Source organism: Channa argus, chromosome 18 (genome assembly GCF_033026475.1).
Source record: "Channa argus isolate prfri chromosome 18, Channa argus male v1.0, whole genome shotgun sequence".
Taxonomy (NCBI): Eukaryota; Metazoa; Chordata; class Actinopteri; order Anabantiformes; family Channidae; genus Channa; species Channa argus.
The window spans coordinates 14,766,111-14,790,594 of NC_090214.1; the positions used below are offsets into that span (position 1 = coordinate 14,766,111).

The 24,484-nt window shown below is 38.4% G+C and overlaps 1 protein-coding gene across 1 annotated transcript in view; it reads left to right on the forward strand.

Moving 5' to 3' along the window:
* LOC137103933 (ephrin type-A receptor 5) overlaps nt 1-20,614 on the forward strand; it is a 54,386-nt gene extending 33,772 nt beyond the window's left edge. The window contains exons 9-19 of the mRNA XM_067484693.1: nt 21-123; nt 3,192-3,259; nt 4,123-4,248; nt 5,015-5,200; nt 5,754-5,815; nt 9,055-9,122; nt 9,211-9,352; nt 10,478-10,627; nt 14,468-14,661; nt 15,834-15,998; nt 16,368-20,614. Of these exons, the coding sequence (XP_067340794.1) occupies nt 21-123; nt 3,192-3,259; nt 4,123-4,248; nt 5,015-5,200; nt 5,754-5,815; nt 9,055-9,122; nt 9,211-9,352; nt 10,478-10,627; nt 14,468-14,661; nt 15,834-15,998; nt 16,368-16,479 (1,376 nt within the window). The 3' untranslated portion in view covers nt 16,480-20,614. The remainder of the gene's footprint in view (nt 1-20; nt 124-3,191; nt 3,260-4,122; nt 4,249-5,014; nt 5,201-5,753; nt 5,816-9,054; nt 9,123-9,210; nt 9,353-10,477; nt 10,628-14,467; nt 14,662-15,833; nt 15,999-16,367) is intronic.
* The last annotated feature ends 3,870 nt before the right edge of the window (nt 20,615-24,484 follow it).

Consider the following 24,484-nt stretch of genomic DNA (forward strand, 5'->3'; position numbering starts at 1 on the left):
TTATTCCCTTTCTTTGGCAGTAACTGCTACCAGTGAGCGTGCCCAAGCATCAGTTGTGGCGGTGGCCATCACGTTGGCTTTGGTCCTACTGGCGGTAGTTGCTGGATTCCTGCTCAGTGGACGGTAGGACATAAATACACACCTGAGGAGACAAACGCAGTCAGAAAAAGCTTGCAAGGTTTATTGATGTGTATGCAGGTGTGAGTATATACGGTGCCCACACTCATCTTTCTCCTGGTAAAACAATGGTGGCTAACATCAAGCAGGATATTAAATGTGGACAGTGCTGACATAAAGGAAAAAAAAAATCAAACCATGAAAGTTTACGAAAGTAATACATTAAATTAAATTTATCAATATTCGTTAACATTGAGCATGAGTGACTACATTTTCAATACTGTCTATATGATGTGCATTTATTGAGGAAATTGATGTGTGAATTGAGTTTGTAGTGACATCCTTCAGCTTTTCGTCCTTGGAGCAAGTTCTGTTATTGCAAGATGAGTGAATTTTCCTGACGTTGCTCAATTCAAAGGAATAAGGACAAACTAAATTTTACAAAGACAGAGCATTATGACATCATTTATTTAGGAATCATTCTGCCTATAAACTTCTTAAGAACAAAGCTGCTCACAATGTTAAATATAAGTATATCCTTTAGTCTCCTATACAGTTTTTCTTGAAGCATATGTTCACACACAATATGTTATCTTAGAAGACAGGGCCTTATCCTTCTCTGGCCGATTGCTGACTAACAGAAATGACAAATGTCAAATCTCATTTCTGACCCAGATATATCAGTGTTGTTGGGGAGGCTAATGAGATTAGAGGCTGCAATTGGCTTGAGGCTAGAGTTTTGTAATAGGTCAGGATTAAGGGTTGCTTTTTAGGTTATAGCTTCATAGAGTCAATGCATTGAAGTCTGAGGATTCTCCGCACATCTGGTGAATAAACTTGGCTCTGTTCAGTAGTATGTGCTCTACGCATTATACACTACATTAATGTTGAATTTGCAAGCCTCTGGGCTTTTATGACCTTTACTTAACCTTGTCTTGCAATGGGTACAATCTATTTCCTGATATCATTTTCACACATGCAGGACCACAGCCTTCCAGATGCAAATATAGACCAGATGAAATTAATTCAAAATGTGCAAGTAAAAAGGAGGGGGTGATTAATTACTATATTATTAGTGAAATATTTAACACAAATTGTCACAAATCAGATCTACTTCTATGTTTTAAGGGTCTGTTTTTCCACATAACTCGAGCAAAATCTAACATCGAATTCATCCACACACATTTTGTTTCATCTTCATTCACAATCTCCATCCATTTAACCAGTAAGTCCCCATTTTGGTTATTTTAGTTTGTCCTTGTTTAGTAATTTATTCACAGAGCTGTTGAATGTGTCGTGATTTAACAGAATGTCAAGATGAGCAGACAGTGGATGAACTGGTGAAACTTAAGGATTAGGAGGCAAATCGCAGAGACACCGTGGTTTAGTAGAAAAGAGATGAGAATCGGTCTGGTTTCTGCATGGGGGAGGAGAGAGACAGGAATTTCAGATTTTCCAGTGGTAGATTTGGGACACAAGCATCCCAACCCCCTCCATGCACTATATCCCCACCCCCACTTTGCATGATCCCCCCCAGACAACACACACATAACAAAACACTGCACATGTATACACACACACATACAGACTGATGAACATGTAAAAACCGACATGCAAGAAGTTGAAGGGCTGGCTGGGCACTGACTGCGCTCAAACCCCTTGACTCAACAGATTCAGCAACAACAACAAACACCCTCAGGCAGACACACGTGTAAAAATAATGCACATACACAGACTTCCCTCCCCCAGACGATCCAGCTGCCCATACCAAACCCCTCCTAGCCAGCTTGGCTACAGAAAACTCTGATGGGAAAGACATTGACATGACCCCTGTGTGTGCGTGTGTCCGTGTGTGTGTGTGTGTCCGTGTGTGTGTGTGTGTCCGTGTGTGTGTGTGTGCCCGTGTTTGTGTGTGTGTGTGTGTGTGTGTGTGTGTCCGTGTGTGTGTGTTTGCCGTGTGTGTTGTTCTGCCATCTACACAAAACCTAAACATACTGTATTCTCATATTTTAATTTTACAGTCTCAAATGATTGCATCACTTACATTGTGGAAAAATCTTTGGCTGCAGCTGCAGCTTGGCATTGTCTGCAAGTGTGCAAAGACTGAAGAATACTTTCTGAAGCCAGCGGGTGTGTGGGTCTGTGTATGCTTGCTTATAGGATCACATTTAAAGTAATCCCCCTGTTTAAACTGGGTTATCTGTCATTATCTCTGATGCTGCTTTTCCAAATATTGACATATAGAAGCTCTTTGGGCACAAATGCACACAGGCATCCACACAACACAAAAAATGAATACTGTTTTTGACACTGTGTAGCAGAGGGTAAACAGACTGAAGTCAGTTTCTATGAATTTCTATGAACAACCTTTTTCTTTTTCTAGGTCTTTATTTTTTTACATGCTCTCTTTTAAAAGGTGCGTGACTGTTTTTTCCTGTGTCAAATGTCAGTTGATCTGTTGACAAGGGATTTCTCAGGGGGCAAGAAACTGCAGTTGTTTGCTTTAATCTCAAAACCTAGTAGTTTTCAGCATTTCTATCAATATTTTTCAAACCTCTAAATTTAAGTTAGCAAATTAGCCAAAAAAAAAATGAAATAAAAGGCTTATCTTGCACTTAAGTTTTGTTGGCCAAGGGTTTGTGCCTGGGCAATTTTGTAGTATTTTTATAGACAATTTAGTCAATTTTTTGTCACCTTTGTTGTAAATAATAAATAAAATGCATAAGGCCGTACAGTTTTTTTTTCAGCTTTTTTTAATTCCAAACTAATGATTGGACAAAAAATTGTTTAGTAGAATTTTCTATAGTATAAGCTAGATGATGCTAAAAAATAAATGATCCAAACCACTATCTTTGTCTTTATGTAAAAAAATTACAATACTGATTGTCAGGAGTATGTTCTGGCTAGAAAAAATGTGATACTTAGCTTTATTCACAATATAGCACTGTTTCAAGCTGTTTTCTGTGAGGTATTACCATTGTTTTGTCTACTTCTTATAATTTTAAAGTGTACTTTTACACGTGCATTTCTATGGCAGCACTGATACTGACATATATGTATCTCTTACATCTCAGGCGGTGCGGCTACAGCAAAGCAAAGCAGGATCCTGAAGAGGAGAAAATGCACTTCCACAATGGTCACAGTAAGTTTAGACAAGCCCAAACTTAGTGTGTGTGTGTGTGTGTGTGCATACTTGCGTGTCCTCAGAGTCATTCAAATTTACACCACATGTACAGTACAGGGTTCAAACAGCGGCCATGTCTGTATGAGTTTGTTCATCCTTGTAGGCCCATGAGGGGGTGGGTGTGTGTGTGATAGGTACTGCTGACAGTGTTTTGTAGTGGAAGCTCTTTTTTGAATGACACAGATACAGACCTGCTCCATGGTAGCCATGTTGCCACAGGACACACAAAGCTCTGATGATTTATCGACCATGACAGCTTAGTATATTTGGCCACATTTTTGGCATTTTATCCTACAATCCATCTGTTTGCTTCCGAGCTGACCGTGACGGGAACATCAGCTCTTTAAAAGTCAGGAGAAATAGCACAGTGCAAATATGTCATACAGAGTCATACCATGAAAGAAAATATTTAAAAAAGGAAAAGTATTTACTAGTAATGACTAAAATTACATTTACATAAAAATATTAGTTTGATAAGTACTTTGATTAGGTGTGATGTTTTTAAAAGGTTGGATAAATGTTTCGGAGGACAAGGTGTTTATCATATTGATGGAAAAATAAAAACGCTCTAAAAAAGTGTCTTTTAGTGTATTGAAATACTATTTCGGGGCAACCTGAAAGCTATTGATCTTTGATTCAAATACTATTGATGTTAACAATGATGAAATAAATAAATATTCTGTGGCAATGTTTACAACACTTCCAAGTATAGACCAGTACTGCTGAGAACATGCTTTGTGTGTCTACCTTGTACTGTGGATACAAGTGTGACTTCATGCTGAAATCTAAATGGTAATGATGCCACGTTTGTGCCTGTTCAGTTAAGTTCCCAGGGGTGCGGACCTACATTGACCCCCTCACCTATGAAGATCCCAACCAGGCCGTGCATGAATTTGCACAGGAGATTGACGTGTCCTTCATTTCCATAGAGAGGATCATTGGAGCTGGTGAGTGTGTGTCTTGCAGATACGGTGTTCTTTTGTTCTGAGCATTAGTTTAGAATGAATTATGCCAGAATGTATAACAGAATACAGTGTTGTTCAGTCTGAACTACTGAAGTGAACCTGCTTAGTCAAGCATGCTTATAAAATCCTCTAATGTTAGCTAAATATACAACAATATTCTGAAAACACTCAATAATCACTACAATAATGACACTACTGAGTCTAGCCAAATTATGTCGTCTTGTAAGGAAAGGACTATTATCTTATTACTGCTGCAGTTCCTCAGTGACTCATATTTTGTTCAACCTGCATAAACCTGTCACATTCATATTTGCATGTCATTGTATAGTCACAATGGTAACACTTTGCTGGAAAAAGACATTTCACATAGCTGTAAATTTTGTTTTGGTTCTGCTGACAAGCATGTTGATTTACAGCATTTGAAAAAGGTCAATACTGTGCAATAATGTTTTTTGTGGAAATGTGCACTGAATTAAGAGTTGAGCAATGGTTGCCCATCATTCATACAGAATGTAAGATTGCACTGAAATACTGATGTCAAAAAAGCAAAGAAATGTATCTCTGCAGTTTTAAAAAAAAATTATCTGTTGGGTAAAATTAAGTCCTCTGATTATTATACCAAAACACCCTACATATACATGTCATAATATAAGCTATTCAGGGCTACTTTGCCACTGGACAAGAATGTTTTATGTCAAGTTGGACTGAAATGTTGGGGCCACACTCAAGCTTTGTGTCTTGGTCTTAGGGGAGTTTGGCGAGGTGTGCAGCGGACCGCTGAGGCTGCCAGGGAAAAGAGAGATACAGGTTGCCATTAAGACCTTGAAAGCTGGCTACACAGAGCAGCAGAGACGTGACTTTCTGTGGGAGGCGTCAATCATGGGCCAGTTTAACCATCCAAACATCATCCGTCTGGAAGGGGTGGTTACCAAGAGTGAGTGATAGGCATGTTCTGGTTTGATTTAACATACTGTGTTTTGCCTTTCGGGTGTGAGCCCAACATGCATCATGTTAGATGTGTAACATAAGCCACAATGTGGATTACTGGAACGAAGGATATGGCAGTGCTGCAAAGATGTTTAGGAATCTCAGGCTTAACTTGTCAGACGAGCTTTGACAGCTTCAACTGAGGTTTATCAGAAAAGTCTACTTGAGAATGTTATATTCCGTTGATGCCTCAGTAGCAAAATAATATAAAAATAAAATGTACATTTTAGTTTCTAATATTGATAATTTGGCAATAAAATGCTTCCTAATACATATGCATGTAAAAGCATATAAACTCATCATCTAGAGAGGAAGGAATAATTGAATTTGTGGATTTGCTGCTATTGTTGATTTATACCATTAACATTAAGTGGGGGCATCTACGTTACATAATTATTATTAATTAAGTTCTGTATATTAACATCAAACTAATGGTTCAAAAAGATTATTTTTTAGTATTTGTTTTTTGGTAATGTATGTTCTTATACCTCACTTCTCAGGCAAACCAGTGATGATCATCACTGAATACATGGAGAATGGATCACTGGACACGTTCCTTAAGGTAGGACTGGAGAAGTAGAAGGATTTAAAGGAGATTGTTTGAGAAATGGAGCAGCTAGAGATGAAGAGGATAAAGAAAAGTCAAGAAAGTTGGACGCTGGAAAGAGCAGAGTAAAGAAAACCACCATTAATTCTTAAGAATAGACGTAAAGGAATGTTTGTGCAGCATATTTGGCTGTATTAAAAGGAAATGGAGTTAGCTCTCAGTCATATCATCAGAGTTGTTCTGAAATACCTCAGCAGGCTGCACTAAGTGGCAAACACACAGTGTTGAAGAGCCACTACTTGCTGATATGCCAAATTGGGAGGACAATCACCCCAGAAGTGGAAAAACATTTAATCTTGTGGAATTGAAAATGCATTTTTGAGAGCGGTTTGTAATGGAGATACATCACTGTGTGGGCATAGGATATTGGCAGCCAACACTATTATTATTCCAGTTTAATAGCTCATCATTCTACACATTCAAGCAGAAATTAGCTATAGAACAATAAGTGATGTTTTACATATATCTTCCAAGGGGAAAGCTAACTTTCTTGAACTTTAAATAAGTTTGTTACTGTTGCTCCTTAAAAAACTGCCGCGATCTTGGTGGTGTTGGTGCATGAAGTGAGGGGGAAAAACAACTATGAGTTTCCCAGATGTTTAATTCACATGTGATTTATTGCCAAACCATTCCAAATGACAAAGAAATCTCTGAGCTTTGCCTTCCACCACATTCAGGCTCATGGTGATGCGATATGTGATCATACAACTATGTAGTTAATTTCAAATATGAATTCTTTTTGTATTATACGACAATATATCATGGTGTATCCCTTTTTCCCAGTACATAAGATGAGACTATGGTGGCTGAGAGAGCTCAAAGCACTGCAGTTTGAGAAAACGCATGCAAAAAACAGCGCTGCAAAAAGCCACAACACAACAAAGTGACAAAACACGATGCAAAAAGAGAAAAGGGGGTGCAAAAGCCACAACACAATAGAAATGGCTCCGGGAGAAAAAATACATTTACAAATCTAAATGTCCCCTGGAAGTTGCTTCTGGAGCCATTTCTGTTGCTTTGTGGCTTTTTGCACCGCTGTTCTCAATTTGGTTACATTACGCCTTTTTGTAGTGCGTTTCTAAATGCAGCGCCTGTGTTATCAAATTGGTGAAGTTGTGGTTGTATATTTGCTTGTGTTTTTTCTATTTGCATCTCTTTTCTCAAATTGCAGCGCTTTGAGCTCTCATGGCCACCGTATAAAACACTTGGGAACAATAGATAATACTCAATTGTCAAAGGAGCACTGTGCGGGTGTCTAGATATTACAGATTTTAAAGCTTTTCTGCAAATTTGAAAATCAGTAGCCTGGACTCTGGGATGAATCACTGGGACAGAACATATGTACTGAGAACCAGACTGGAATCATGGCTGCATGGTCTAGATATTTTTGGACTGAGTGTTGAGTGGAGAAGGTGAACTATAATGAAAGACCGGGCTGGCAAATGTCTGAATTAAGTGATCCCCCTCCAGAGCACTCCAGCCCATTTACTGGTTACAATGGCATGATGCTCAGTTGGCAGACAAGACTAAATCCTGCATGAAAAAAAGGGTAAACTCCTGCAGCAGATGGCTAATGAAAGAAGTAAGGTCATATGATTCAGCATATTAATGGCAACTTAGTTAATCCGCTTTCATTTCAAGACATTATGGAAATATGGGAGAAGTGAGTGTTGGAGGTGTAGTTTCATTTGAAAGGCAGTGTAGACTGGAAAGCTCAAAGGTGGTATGCTGAATTTGATGTTTTCATACAGACTGTATGGAAAGGGAGGATTCTACAAGACAAAAGGCAGAGAGACATGCTCCAGGCCTGTGGTCAGTGGAAACTGCTGACATGTCTGTCTAGTGTGCCTTGAGATGTAATCCTGGATGGCAGAGGGGAGGTAGAGGAGCTGGGGGACAAGCACAGAAAACCCTGTGAAGTAATTACATGGATGGTTGGTGCACAGAGGCCCATATAAATAACACAGCCTTGGGGAAACCAGGGGCTGGACTGACTCTTGGACTAGGTGTCTCAGCAATGGACAATGCACCATAAGGCACATAACATCCATGTTTGGCTTAATGTCTCATTTCACATGTAAATGGGATGCTGTGGGTGATGTGGAAAAGTAGTGATATTGACCGAAGGTGTGGTTAAAACCATGAGAGAAGGAATGTTCACCTACATGTCTTCCCTGTAGAAACGTGGAGAAAGGACAAGTGGGTTGTTTTACACATGGATGGGAAAGAGCTGATGCTTAACACTGTCTTTGGGTAAGAACTGACTGGTCAGTGGTGTGACCTGAATTAAGGTTGCCAGCTCTTTCAGCGGGCTACATCCTGACCAGCATGAAATGCTTTGTCCTTGACATAAAAGTTTCTTTGCCCTAAAATCATTTTTATTTAATATTGAAAGGCCTAATTATAAAAATAGGGGTATGGAAATTTGAAGGTCCCAAAAGAGAAGGTTAAGTCAGGGCTAGAGGTGAAGAATGAGAAAATGGCTATGACCTGTTCACTTTAATGGCTGTACAGGAGTCTGTAACAGAGGCAGTGATTTTATACATCATGATTTGTTGTATAAAATGTGCAGCACTGAGCCCTGGGCAAGATCAGAGGAATCCTTACCTTTGGTTTAGGTCTGTCCAAAGAGCAGGAGAACTATTGACAAGAACAGATTTTAATATATTGGAGCAATAACATGAAGAACAAAGGTGCACATCTGATACCGAATATGCCTGGTTGATTATATTGCGTTTTACAGTTGGATGTGCTGCTGCATCTTTGGTATGGACTTTGTTGCTACCCTAGGTTAATATTCTTAGTGGCTATCATTTTATAGGACAACATTTAAGTGACAGTTAACAGACTGCTTTGGTGTTGTTTGTCAGTGCAGAGGTCTTCCCTCTTCTGTCTGTCTGAATTATCTGGAAAACTCACCCACTGAACCGTGGTCATGGTCATTGAACCATGTGGTTTCATTTCACCGTCTGGACAGTTTTTGTGTCAAACCACGAGGGGCAGACTGTATCATTACAAAACAAATGCATATAAGTAAAGAGCAGAGGCACTATATTGGTCGATTAACTATGTTTTTATTAGTGTGCATATTAACAGTGTACAATTTATCCGCTCTTAAACATTCTTTATGAGACTCTGTAAAGTGGCCCAGGTCTAGACACCACAAACAAATTCTTTTTCTTTCCTTTCTGTAGAAGAATGATGGTCAGTTTACAGTAATCCAGCTGGTTGGAATGCTGCGTGGCATTGCGTCTGGCATGAGGTACAAATGATTCCAACAAACCTACGTTTCTATTATCAAATGCATCATTATTTAGGTTTAATCCTTTTATTTATGTTGACAAATGCAGGTACCTTTCTGACATGGGATATGTCCACCGTGATTTAGCAGCTCGTAACATCCTGGTTAATAGTAACCTTGTGTGCAAAGTCTCTGATTTTGGTTTGTCCCGAGTCCTTGAAGATGACCCAGAGGCTGCGTACACTACACGGGTAAGACTGTACTTGATGCGTGTGTGAGTGTGTGTGTGATGGGGTTTTCTCCTAAACAATTAACCTGTTAATTATCAGTTTCATTTGCCAGTGTCTTAGTATAGTATAGTTCGTATAGTGTTTTACAGCTAAGGTTCATGTTTAAGCTTGAACTAGTACATTTGGCACTTTTGGTCCTGAAACAACTTTGTTTCATCAATTGTGGCCTATTTTCTCCCGATTGATATATCAATCTTTAGGTTAAGTGGAGTAGTCTGGCTAAAACAGAATACAAACATTTTCTTTTAAGCACACACACACACACATACACTCACTCACACACACACACACAGACACACTCACTCAGACACACACACACACAGCGTAAGGGAGAGAGAGAGAAAGTGAGGGAGACTGCAGCACCAGGTTTAAAATTGAGCTGTGTGTCCCAAGCAGAGTGGCGTCCTGTCAGCCAAGAGACGGGCTGTTTTCTGCAGGAGGGCCAATTAGTACCCAGCTCAGTATCCGCAACAGTCAATTAGCACTGAGTCTTGCTGCCTCTCCTGTCACTCACCTCTCACTGCCAAGCTACATCTGCTCTTGCTCTCACTCTCTAGCACTGTCTGGCTCCCATTCCCTGACAGAGCAGCGAGAAAACCATAATTCACACCCTTCAAATAATCAGACCCTGAGATAGCCCGCTGCTATGTTCATCAATACTGCATCAAGCTAATTTCACTACTCATCAGCTGAAAACACATTTTCCTCTGGATCCCAGCAGTCATCCTGTGAACTTTCCTATCTTTGCAATGAAAGCGCGATAATGAAGCCAAGGAAAGGCGTAGAGGAACCTCACGCCCCCCGACAGTTAGGATAGGGTATTTATAAAAGAAAGTGAAACTTTGTATCATGAACGTGCTCCTTAACCGGTATTCATTAGTGTAATTGTGGCCTGGATTACGTGTGGCTGAAGTGTCTGAATTAAGCTCTGTTCCTAGTTTTCCTACAGTGAAAGGTCATTCATTCTTGAGCTGGTTTCGATGTAAATTGGTAAAAGCAGCCAAGGAAATATTTAGGTTTTCATTTACTTTGAAACTACTGTCATATCTGCATTATGTGGCAAATGTTTTTTCTATTTTGTCACAGGGTGGAAAGATTCCCATTCGCTGGACAGCTCCAGAGGCAATCGCATATAGGAAGTTCACCTCAGCCAGTGATGTGTGGAGTTACGGGATTGTCATGTGGGAAGTGATGTCATACGGAGAAAGGCCATATTGGGAGATGTCCAATCAAGATGTAAGTTTGATGGACATCCTGTATCTTGTATGCCAGTTTGGATTTGTCTCGTTTCAAGTTATTCACACCAAAGTTTCATCACTAAGTTGAACTGTGGGAAATAAATTTAAGAAAATTATTAATTTACATGAAGCTGCTCTGAATTTTATTTTTAACAGCAGGTGACATCGGCCCGTTTCTCATGGAACTAAATAATCACATTTACTTTGTATTTGGCTAATTAAAACGGTTAAGTTATACAAAAACCAAGAAATCCTAACAGCTGTTTTTAAGATGACGGTTTTAATCAGGGGGTTTTGTGCAAGAGTATGTCTTGATCACAGCACCTCCAGAGCCTGGAGTCTGGGATATAACAAAATGTATTTTTACAGCTTTTTTTTTCTTGATTGGTTGTTTGTTTATTTTTGCATGAATTACATAAATGAGGTACAATGTGTTGATTAGTGAGTTTTAGAGGCACTGATTTATTTCCTAAGCTGTGGTCAGACCCAGGCTAGCTGTTTCCCACTCCTCACAGTCTTTGTGCTAAGTTAAGCTCACCGGCTGCTGACTGTAGCTCCATATTTAAATGCTGCCTCGGAGTTATGCTGATCTACTGTATGTCTATTTCTGAAATAGAGTCTAGAATAAACTTGCTAGAACAATGTTTTCAAACCTTTGAGACCAAAATTCATACAGCTCACAGATTTCTGCTGTGTCTGATGTGTATTTATCAGTAATTATATAGCTTTATAATCTATTGCTGCCTCCATGCTGTTATACTGTAGTGCACAAGAACATGTCACACTCAAATAAATGTAACAACTCAACAGATCTCAAGTTTCTACAGTTATTAGAATTTCAGAACAACTGGACATTTAGAATAATTAAAAAAAGGGACAGAGCTCAGTTGATAAGGCAGTCGTCCACGGACTACAGGGTCAGTAGTTCTGGCTATATGTCGAAGTGTCTCTGGGCAGGACACTGGACCCCTAACAGCCCATTCCCATCCCCCAGCTGTGCAGTGCCGGTCCAACCCCGGCAGAAACTGGGGAGGGTTGCGTCAGGAACGGCATCCGGCGTAAAAACTGTGCCAAATCAACACGCGGACAATGATCCACTGTGGGGACCCTGAACTCACGGGATAAGCCGAAAGGACAAAAAATAAAAAATAAAAAAATAAAAGATCTGTTAGGGAAAATATGTATAATACCAGAATAAACACATTTATTGTCTCTCATCTGAATTTCTAGGCACATTATTTACTTGCATTTGACTAGATAATATTAGCATTAAGCTAATAGCCTGTTTCTTGTGAATGTGTGGATTTCTAGAAGTAAAATAACCTTCTCCAGAGCAGAAAGGCATTATGCAGCATTCATGTCCTTAAATGCATTCAACAGAAACAGTCTACAGATGGATGGTTTCTATGATAAATCTATCAGAGATTAAGATGCTACTTTAAGTTTACCCCTGGGCACAAACGGGATCACACCCTTAAAAACAGTCAATGCCTTTTATATTTCATACTCAAGTCAAAACAAGGCTCTCTGCATTTTATAATTCGGTTAGAAACAAGTCATCTAAGGGCTTAATGTTGAAAAGTAAATAATGATTAATTGATACAAAATTAACTTGAATATTATTTGTTACATAAAAAAAATTAAAAAAAAAAGAGAGGTGATATAGACCTGAAAAAGACATGCAGAAAAAATGCAATGTTGGCTGAATGGTGAAATAAGGAGTGCTGTGCATTATAATTCTGCAAAGTGTGGAGAGTGAGAATTAAATAGTTTTAATGCTAAAACAAAGAAAGATTGTGGGTTGTCGAGAAAAGTGTGTGTGAAACAGGTGAATCTGCTTTAGAGGTGCAGTACTAAAAATGTGGCAGGAAAATAGCCAGGTGCACACTCAAGTGGGCAATAATAGATCACTGATTAGTGCTTAACATTTTCACGATGTGAGCACAGCATTATTTATCATTTGTCATTATCATTTAAAAAATATTTTGCCAAACGCAGAGTTTCAAAACTTGTACACCAATGGCTATGGACAGATTTGCAAGTGGCAGTGGGTTAGCTTTACTCAGCAAGTCCTCAAATGACCTACATGTGTCTGATCATCAAAGAGGAAACGGAGAAAAGTGAGTCAGAGAAGAAGAAGGCGTTGAAAAAAGGAGGTAACAACATTGAGGTAATTTTAATGTTGAGATCTGCTATCGCATCATATGACAACGAGTGAAAAAGTAGCATTGGATTTCAACACCCCACACATGCAGTGGCTTCCCACCCACCCAGAGACACACACACACGCACACACACACACACAGAGGCAACATATGTACGCACAGCCCTCCAGTGACCTCTTCATCCCCTGCTTCAGACCCCTCCCTCCTCCTTCTGGTTATTAGGCTGTCTGTTTTAGCGAAGTCTGGAGAGGAGAGGAGAGTAGAGGAGGATGAGAGGAGAGGAGAAGGCGTTTGATGTTTAATTGAAAGCGTTATGCTGGATTTTCTCTGATCTGCTCAGCAAGAAAGTGCAGCCTCTCACACTCTCCTTCTCTAAGCTTCCTTCTGTTTCCTATTTCTCTCCCCTTCCATTTCACTTCTTTTCCTCACTCTCTCTTTATTTGGTGTCTCTATAATGCAATCTCTGTCTATATTCTTTTTTGCCTCCTGTCCGCCTTCTCCTTGTTTCCCCCACCTCGGTCTGTCTTGTTCATTCTCTGATCGTTCCTCCCCGCCAGTCAGCTGTGTGTAGTTTGTCTCCCTCTCAGCACGCGGCAATGATTTGATGCTGTGCTTCTTTCCCATGCTTTAGCGTGTGTGCTTTCATGCATGCATGTGTATTGGAGTGCTATCACGTCTGTCTTTTATGTGAATTTGACACAAGGAAAGGCTGTCATGAACTCCCACAAATCAAATCCCTGCAGTGTCTTGCACTGGCAGAACTAGGCTGAAAACTCCAGTCTGCTCCAGTCCAACAGAGAGAACCAGAGTTTATTTATTATTAATCAAACTCTATCCCCCCATATATGAGTTCCAGTATGAGTTCTCATGAGCAAGATCCTGCATCCTGGTACTCCTGCTCTCTATCTGACCTTATGCTCAAAACTAAAATTAACGAAGTAGCACGTCAGGAAAACGTGATTGTTTATGTGATGCAGCACTGAGTCACAGAAATGTTTTTAGAACCAGGACAAAAAAAACACCTTACAAAATAGACAAATTTGATGATAGATGATAAGAAACACATACTCTGTCACACACACACACACAAACACAGTACATACACTGACATTAGCTTCATTTTTTTTTTTTTTTTACCTCACAAATGTGTGTGCTTGTAGGTAAAAAAGTGGGAGGTCAATAACATGTTTTTAAGAAATAGCTGGACTATGAAATGATTACAACTTATCAATATGAAGATACTGAAAGCAAATTACCTCACCAGGTCATTTTTTTTACCCACTTATACATCTAAGGGTTACCCATCCCCCTCCCCAGGCCAGGTGGAACGGGGTGAGGAATGAGTGTGTCTCTCATGCCATCAAACTGTTAAATGCTAATAATGAGACCAATGATGAGGATTCTATATTGAATTGGTGGGTGATGATGGTTCAAAGCACTGATGAGTGATTTGGTTAATGTTAGCTGGTGGTGTAGTGTTTATGGACATTATTTACATGAAATTGCATAAGAGTTTTTTTACATACTGTATGTTTTGCATGTATTTGTATATTGCTTTTGTGTTTTACGTACATTTTAAGGTATTTTGTTTTGAAATATCTTTGCAGTCTCCTGGGATATTCTACATAACAACTCACGGCTTTTTAAAAACTCTCCACCTTGTCTGTCTGCAGGTAATAAAAGCAGTAGAGGAGAGCTACAGATTGCCGGGTCCCATGGACTGCCCCGAGGCTCTGTACCACCTAATGATGGACTGTTGGCAGCGAGAGCGCAGCAACCGCCCCAAGTTTGATGAGATTGTCTGTCTGTTAGACAAATTCATTCGCAATCCAAGCTCATTAAAAAAACTGGTCAACTCGTCACACAGGTAGGCTATTACTGCAGAACAACACTGGACCTACTTGTAATTTGATATATAGTTTGAAAAATAGAGGATAACTACTTGGATTCACATGGTGAAAAAGAGACCTGGGATTTCTTTATTATTCACCTGACTCAATAAAGAAGACTTTATTGAGTCTTCAGAAAGAAACTTTCTGAAACCCAGCCAAAAGTTTCACTCAGTTATGATTATATATTTTAATATTTGTAATTCTTGTTTGAGAAAATGTGTTTGTTCATCACAAATAAAATTGTAGCACTTTTACCAACATTGTCAGCAAAGTTTGCCGAGGCTTGAAAATACATGTGTTTTTATCGAGCCATTATTTCCAAACGAAATAAACCCTGCACTGCAAGCTAATAGACTAAGCATCAGTTATCTGAAATGTAACACTTCAGTTTCCATTGAGGTGTAGCTGTGTAATTCAATCATTGATTGATTTTTCTTAAACTGCACATAATCATATTCAGCGGGGTGTCCTTTGATTGTCAGAACATTTGAACATTCAATTAGTATTTCCCCACTATGTATGCATTGCATTAGTGTATAATGGCATAAAATGGCTATAAGTGCTGTAAAGCAGACATTGAGACAGACACCCTCATTACCTTATTTGCTTTGCAGAGATAATTAAATAATGTGAGATCTCTTATTCTCTTCTATTTTCACCTACACGCACACATTGCACACACATTGCACACACAAAAAGGCATACAATTAATAATTCAATTCCAACAGCCCATGCAAAAACATATGATACTTAGTCAGATTAAAGGGACACCAAGAGGGCCTGTCCGTTTTCCACACAAGAGACTTTTTTCTAGCTGTAGCGTGGAGAATATTGTTAACTAGCGTGAACGTTTCAGCTCAATAGCATGGAGAGCTCTACTTGTTAGTGTAAAGAGTGAGCTGAATGACAAAGAGTTTTGAGTAGGCAGCATTTTCAGCTTTGTGTGATGGTGGATAGCTATCATTATGAAGCCTGACTTGAGCTCAGCAGTAGGCTTCAAAATGTAGATGTTTACACACTGCATCCTGGCCTACTGCCAGTAAAGTCCTTTAATGTACTTTATTCTTTTCAAAATTGTAAAAATTGATAAATGTATAATATTGTGTTTTAATTTTTTTTCTTTTCTGTATCTACATCTATGTGCCAGGGTTTCCAACCTGTTAGTGGAGCATGCCAGTGTAGAAGGGGACTGCAGCACTCGCAGACAGACCGTGGGAGAGTGGCTTGACTCCATCAAGATGGGTCGTTACACTGAACTCTTCATGGAAGGAGGTTACTCATCACTAGAAACAGTGGCTCAGATGACGTCAGAGTAAGGCTACAGTACTATTGCATATGTGAACATTTAAATAAATATTAGGACATCCAACAATACAAATAGTGTTGGATTTATTTGCTCAGAATTAACTGAAAATAGGGTTTGATGCAGTTTTAGAGAGTCACACAACCTCATATCCCACTGATGAAAAGATAAACATAGTTAATAAACCTTCTAAAGATCAAAGCCAAAAGAAGATTTAATACAAAGTTGTAAAAAAGGGTAATGAAATATAGAACTGAAAGGAAGGTAGATAACAGCAAGGAATCTATATAAGCTATTTTTACATAATTTAGAAAAACATAGATTGATTAGCTGACTTCTTAAAAAATAAGGACCTGTCATTTGTGTGCTGTTTTTCAGGGATTTGCGGAGAGTAGGAGTTAACCTGGCTGGACATCAGAAAAAAATCATCACTAGTATTCAGGAGATGAGAGTCCATATGAACAACACCAGCTCTACTATAAAAATCTGATGCATATGTACAGGCACACACACACACACAAACACAAACACACACACACACAAACACACACAAAGATATTTTCATATACAAAATATATGGACCTTGTATGTCATGAAACGATTTGCCGTTGGACCTAGAATGGCTTAGCACTTTTTACGGACAAGGAAAGCCAGTTTATATGGATCTAAGATGGAGGATCTGCATTTTTTGGTTCTCGTTTGTGGAGTTTGCTTGTGGTGTCATTGGGGACATTGCAGCTCTAAAACCAAACTGAACTTAACTATTACATTAAGTGGAAGATGATGGTGAGATGACTGAACTGAACTGCGTTAAAATCAGCTAAAGACTTTTCATTTTTATTATTCTATTTGTGTGAATCTTGGGGATTCTGATGTCTCTGTGCACTGTGCACTGGCTTCTCTCAAATCAGACAAGATACATTGACTACAGATCTGGCTCAGAGCAAGCAGCACTTTGTAGCTGTAACACAAATATGGGAGATGCATGCAGCAGGCTCACACTGATATGTTTCAGCCTGTCTCAGGTGACCTGAACAGTAATGGCTTTGTCTCTGTCATTTTTGTGTTAAAGTGTAGATCCATCAGGAGTCCATGAATTGAACACAATTCTCAGGCAGGCTAAAGACAAGAATGGACCAAGAGCAAAATCTTTATTAGTGCGGATCTTTGCTTTATCAACATATGTTCAGGATCATAGTCTAAATGATATTTAAAAGATTTCATAATATCACATTCATTTTTTTAAAGAGGTCGAAATCATAATTGGCTGTTATTGAGCTTAGACAAGTGGGACCTTTATCAGCACCAAGAAACTCTCTACATGTGTTTTTCTGCCTGAATGTATAGCACTACACAGAACAAAAAGTAAATGCTGTCAAATAAGTCAAGAAGGTGGCAAAAAAAAGCCATTCTGGTCGTTAAATACAGCTACTGAATGCAGCTGCAGATTGTATCAGACATTCAGCTGCTCCGAAAAGCTGTGAGAATTTTTGCAAAGATTGTTATGATTTCCTATAGAACTCTGTCAGAAAATTGCTTCATGTACTGGGTATATTATAGATTTTAAAGGACTCTTCACTCTGATTTACACTTTGCAACTTCTAGCACCATCTCGACTCAGTCAAACAGCTTGACGGAGAGCAAAGGTGTTTTGCTAAGACTCTCATTCATCAGCCGCCTATTTTCTGGTGAACTATTATTCAGATTTCAGTCATGCACATTCTAAGAGACATTTATGTTAAACAGTGACACAGGTTCTAACTGAAATTTCACATAATGTTCTAAGGAACTCAGGTAGGAGTCAGTGGAACATTAAAAGTAGGTGAAATTTCATTTATGGAACTCCATGGATACAGTTCAGTCCAGCCTGATGGAGCATTTGTTCATGTGACAATGAATCGGCTACCCACATTATCATGGAAAGGATCATGCAGATTCTAATGGGAGTGTTGATTGATATTGTATTGGATGGAAACTTCACTTTAATGGAATTTGTAATGGAATTCCAATACAGCCTTCACTCAGTAGTGCACTCAGATCTTCATGGAGCCTTCACCTAACACCAACAACCTTCAGGTACCACAGAAAACCCTCAGCAATCTGTTCAGTTCACCATGCCGCAGAGTCTCGTCACCATGTCTGCCACACTACAATAAACCTCACTCTAACAGGACTGCTATAAATAAGGCGGCAATATTAAACAACTTAATAATAATTTATTTAAACGTGTTTTTAAAAAATGAGCAAAAATAATGTTAACAGTTCGTCATTCATCATTATACTCTCTCTTGGACTACTGAGCAGATCTGCCTACATGTCTTTCATGTATATAATGTATTATATATTTAAAGCAGGGAGCATTGTTTTGTTTTTTGTTTTTTTGTCTACCATCATGTGGACAAAGTGGTATTGATCAAGCATCTCAGAGTAGTACACATTAGTAAAGAGTGACAAATATTCTAAATCAGCATTCCTGCTACTTTGACATAGGCCACTGTCAGGCGGGGGCAACCAGCACATCTGTCTCCAGCTAAATGAGCCCACATAGGTATGCTGAAACATCAAATATTTATGTTGTTTGTAATTGTGTTTCATTTTGGTTTTGGTATTTTTAGTGGCCCTAGATGAGACAACAGTAAATACTCTGTTGTCTCCAAAAGCAGGAGAAGTATGCACAGGGATTGATATATGAACATCTGGTGTATAATAGGATTTAAAGGAATACAGTGATGTCAGTGATCAAGCCCTTGCTTGCTTTATTTCTCTTTGATATGGTATGTTATGCATTGCTACTCAGTGCTTCATTACTAAAACTTGACCCTTTTTCGCCATTGTGTCCACCTAAAGCAGGAACTGAGTTCTGACAGTAGGTTTACAATATATCTCTTTGACATGCTAGTATTTTTCTTGGTTATACAGAGTGTACTGCTAGTGCTGTGGTATCTAGGTAAAGATGAACTGAGATTATAAAACTAGTTTTATAAAAGGTGGCGTCATCTGACTGAAGAAAGAAAAAGCACACACAAAGAATGTAAGATTTTAAAGGAGCATTTCACTTTTTGAGAACATGTTTGTCTTTTAAACACTCAGACCTTCCTCTATGTTCATGTTGAGGGAGAATGTATCAGTGGGGCAGAAAACCACCTCACTATTGGCACTCAAGCTTCTACCTTTTCTTTTAGCATCAAGATCATAAATTACATGAATATTATTTTCATAGCAGAATACAAGAGGGATATGGTCACAGTTCATTTTCAACATGGGTATGTGTTTTTAAGAGTCAAAATGCTCTACCAGAGTGAAAGTCTGCTTGAAAAATACAGTAAACATCTGTTTAGTCTCTTTAGTCTACATTTAGCTTTTTGAGGATTTAGCTATAGCTTGTATATTATTATATGATATTGCAGTTTTAATGCTGGGGAACAGTATCCATTTTGCACTATTACATTTGTGGTTTTATTCACTTTTTTTAAACCACATTGCCCACAAGCAATTCTTATTTTTGTCTTCAACAATGCAACCAACATTTTAGCAGTAAGATTTGTGGACTGTTGTGGCTATGCAGATGTTTAATTCAGCGAGGGAACGCATCAATGATGCGATGCACCTTTTATAACCAACAATATAAGGTGTGTACTGTATAGTGAAGTAATTGTGCTGGGTGCTTTTAATTTACCACTCAGCATGTTTTCAATTAAAGTTTCCTGAATAACATAATGTTGAAGTTTCAGTGTTTGATCCTACCCAAATTTTATGTCGAAGACTTATGTCGAATTTTATGTCAAAGAACAATTAGTGAATAGTACACCCTTACAAGTGCCTCTCATTTATCGAGCACCATTACTTCTTCCCCCGCCAGAATGCTATGCCCTAATTATCCCCTAACCTTCTACCGTATTTACTTTTTGCCAACAATATCTACAGGCAATAACAAGAATGTCGGACAATGTGTATGTTGGAACTAATTTTCTTTGCACTTTATAAGAAACTTCCCCTTGTATTTGACTGAAATTTCTATAGGTGATTGATCTTTTAGTGTCATTTTTTAAAATAATTAACTACATAATTGCTAACAAAACAGTAATGCCTAATGCAGATCATAGCACTTCGTGTTCTCAACTCAGTGCTTCCCATGTTGTAGAATCGTAAAGTTAAGCACAAGCAAGTGAAAATATTTATAAAGATGAATTAACTCTACTATACATCACTGTTGTAGAGCACAACGTTCATGTGTATGACAAAACAATACACCTTCAAAATGTGAAAATGTGAGCACAGGGTTTGACAGAATTCTTTTGGGACACAGCAGGTTATCTCATTTTGTACGAGAGGTCATCAGCGTTTGATCTTGATGTCAACAAACCTAGGACATTTTGTCAAGAAGTGTTTGTGGTATCTTACCAATACCACTGCTAAGTATAAAAGTGTGAAAACAGATATTAATTTGTTGTCACTACATACAACGGTAACTACACATTTAAACTTTTTCTGTACTAATATCTTCCATTAATTGAAATGATTTATTGTCAGCACTTTTTTCAATGGCATGATTTTATTCTATCCTAGCCGTCTTATTAAGCAATTCATTTTAGCAGGAAAAAAAAAAAAACAAGCACAGCAAACCAGCCAAGTCTTGCAATGATTTATTGATGTGTTGTTACTCTACAATGACTGTCAGCTGGAACTCCATCAGCCATGCAGTGAAGTGTTTATGCAGGAGCCAATTTTGTAATGTCAAATTAAATTACATACTGTAACATATTTGGTGAAACATCCAAAACAACAACTTTGTTTTTTAAAATTGACCTCTCTGAAGAGGGTAATGTAAATTATTCACATCAATATACATAGACATTTTCATAAAAAGTCCATGTGTTTGTACATACTGGGGTTTGTTAGAATTGGCTCAGTAATAAAAGCACTGCATAAACTATTGGTTTAACTCGATTCTAGCAAATGTTAAAAAAAAGCAATACATGATATCAACAGCAGAACTCATTAGCATACACAAATCCTTGGTGATATTACAAGTTTGCACTGACATCTTTTTTTTAGATAAAGTTGTTCTGGGCAACTATATACAGTAAATTTGCTATTCCACAAACCACACAAAGGAAAAACTAATTGAAGTTGAAAGCTAGTTTAAGTCGTAAGATTTATGAAGTGACTAATAAAAGACACTCTAGTTTTAATGTGTTGACTAACACTGGAGTTCTTATTAAAAGTAAACTTTCAAATGCAAGTTCGCAATAGGAAAAATTCTTCTATTAGCAATGGCCCCACATAAAGTACATCCAACTCACACATTTGGTCTTAGGAAAAAATGTGCAGCTTTTACACAGTTTGTCAACATATGAAAGCAGGTGTGTGGTATAATGTTTTCCCAGGTAAAAGACAATAATCATGTTACCAGTAACTCACACATAAGGTTTTAATATACAAAATAACTGTTTTGTGATTCATTGAAAGCACAGTAAAAATATTTGGCTATTGATGTGCTATGGGTTTGTCTTTGAAACTGTCATGTATTGTGTTCGTGTTGATGTTTTTGTAGTGTGTAATCAAATTTTATATTTTTGCAATAAAATTCAAAGAAAATCATTTAATTTAATCATTTCTTGGTGCAACTTTAATTGATTGATAACCTGTGTGTCATTTTGGGGGTGGGGGGGTCATAATTCGAGTTTGTGCACGGCATTCCTAAAGTATCATCTACACCTTTAAGCAATTTTGGACAGGACAGATTCCAATTAGTAATAAAATGTATTTATGTGTATTGTAGCTTATTACTATTAGTGTCGTTCATCTTTACCAGTTAATAGACCAAATTACAGGCTGTGAACTTTATTGTCACCCACTTTGTGGGGATTTGTGATCTGTTTTTGTCTGTGTTTAAATTTAGCCAGGCAACGTAATTGCTAAATGATCTTCCCCAGCAGTGTAATTAGACATGGTTTATTGGTTGCGATACCAATTGTAAGAGTAACAAGGGAGCTAGTTAGCCGTTTTTTTTTTCTTTGTATAGATGGATACTAGGAGGGGAAGGAGGTGGGGAATAGGTAGACCAAGACAGATGGATAAATGAATGCAGAGACAATTTTGACTTAGGAAGGAAATCAAATACTACCTGTGTGAAGAAAGTCACCCCAAATAACACTGTTCCTGTCTCTGCTAAACTATTTTCTAAGACTCATTATCAGTGGTGCATTATGGCTGATTTCAGAATCCAGTAGAGCACAGTTCATTGCTGGGTTATAGTGATAATGAGCTGTGAAGTTCTGTAAAATGCATGCTGTTTTAAAACCTTATGATGCAAGCCCCAGCAATGATGTGTCTGTCAGATGCAGTGAAATTAGCTGCTGATGTCAGCAGCTTGTGTGATTGTGTGATCATGTTTTTTAAAAAAAAACGATAAAACCCTCATAAAAATTAATCTATTATACACATGTATCTGCGCTTATTTACAAAGCTCTACAAAGAAGGTGTTGAATGGACTGTCTGGAAAATATCATTTTAATCCCTAAGACAGTTTTTACAATGGAAATGATTTGCTTAATCTCCTTAGTAATGTACACATTTTTTTCAGATTGTTGCAGTAACCTTGAATCATCTGTGAAGGTGACTTTTCTTAAAGTGCTATGGTCGTATATATGTAAATATCAGCACCAAATGGGAGAGTGCATGTGTGTGTCCTACCCAATCGCTGGGGGAATCCATTGCTTGCATGGCTCAAGGTGATTATTATACTCACACACTCATAAAGTGTATGAAGGTGAAATTAGCCATCACACCATCAGTGTGGCCATTACAAAAAGAACGTCTGCATCAGCGGCTTGAAAAGAAGGTGTGTGTGTGTGTGCGTGTGTGTGTGTGTGTGTGTGTGTGTGTGTGTGTGTGTGTGTGTGTGTGTGTGTGTGTGTGTGTGTGTGTGTGTGTGTGTGTGTGTGTGTGCGCGCTGGAATTGTATTGGGGTCATATTCCCACTGGAGCTGACTAGGATTGTTATTACATAGATAGACGGATTTCTAGATTTGGGCTAGCCTGGTTGTCTTTCTGGTTGTATGTATGTATGTACAATATGCATGTCTTCACATACCTGCCTGTCTGACTTCTTCTCTTTGTTTCATGCTTGTACTGTACATCTTTATATCTGCATGACATTCAGTTTGTAACTCTATTAAGTCTTTGTGTCAGGCTTTCTGTTTGTCTTTACATCTCTGTCCCATTCTACTGCTCTTTACTGTCTCACTGTCTATTAAACTGTCAGATATCCCAGGGCACAATAAAGTAATTTTCTCTTGAAGAGGTGTCAGTGGTCGAGGTGTCCCATGGGTCATTTGAAAATCATTGCAAACGTGCCTCTTTAATCATTAGGAATGACCTTCAGCAGAACCTTTGCTGTCTGCCTAAGGTGTGAATGTGTGGATGGCTGTGACTCTATGAGGGTTTAGGCAGAGTATAGGCATGCCTGGGTGTATACTCTTTGTATTTCTTTGACAATATCTTATCAGTTAAATAAAAGTATTATTATGCTAGTGCAGATTTTATAGCTGGCTGGGTGATGAAAATGGCAGCGTTATTGTGAAGCAGGTGTGACCTAGCCTTTTCAAAATGTTGAAACTTGCAGAGAAATTATAAGCTTTGTGGGGTTACGGCCACCTCAGATTTTTTTTCCAAGGAATCATTGCCACAGTTGAAACAGTTTGTACACATGTATAGGGCTGAAGGTCTATCTGTGTGTGCATGCTGGCATATTGTCTAGACTGTCGTGAAAGGGCTCATTAGGATAATTACATTTTATTAAAATCAGATTTTCAGTACATATTTGTAAAATGCAATTATCTTTTCACTTCGCAACAACATTACAAAGCTCAAAAGATTAGCATATAATTATTTATTTTTCAAAACTGTAATGTCAATAGTGAAATCCCAGCAGTGTTTAGACAGTGTTTACATACTGTAGCGTACTCACTGAAGCATATAATCAACTCAATGAGAAAATGTAAAATGAGCGTCTCTGTAGTCTGATATTGACTCAGAAGAGTCAAACTGCTATCTGCCAACATTAAAAGAAAGAGCAGGTTTTAATAAATAATATAATATGCAATATAGTGTTGTCCACTTTTAATTTTAATCAGAATGTCTGTCTTTCTCCTAATCTCCTAAAATCTTGTTTTTCTATGATCAATTCCCAGCCTCCTGTTTCTCAAAATGGTAATTTTAAATCACTTTTCATGCAAATTTGGGCTCAAGGTGCACATGGACCGGATAAAGTCGCACTCTCTCAGTGTGGCAACCACCCTCAACACCTAATAAACTGTTACTGGAGGTCTGACCTGGACCAAATAAGCTGCTGGTAAATAGCCCTATCCATTCTTCTACTGATCCGAGAAGCCCGCCATGAGAGGGCTGTGTGATGTCAAGTGGCTGGGAAGGACGCACATTTATACAGAAATGCGCGCACACACACACACACAAACCTCTCCAGGGGAAGA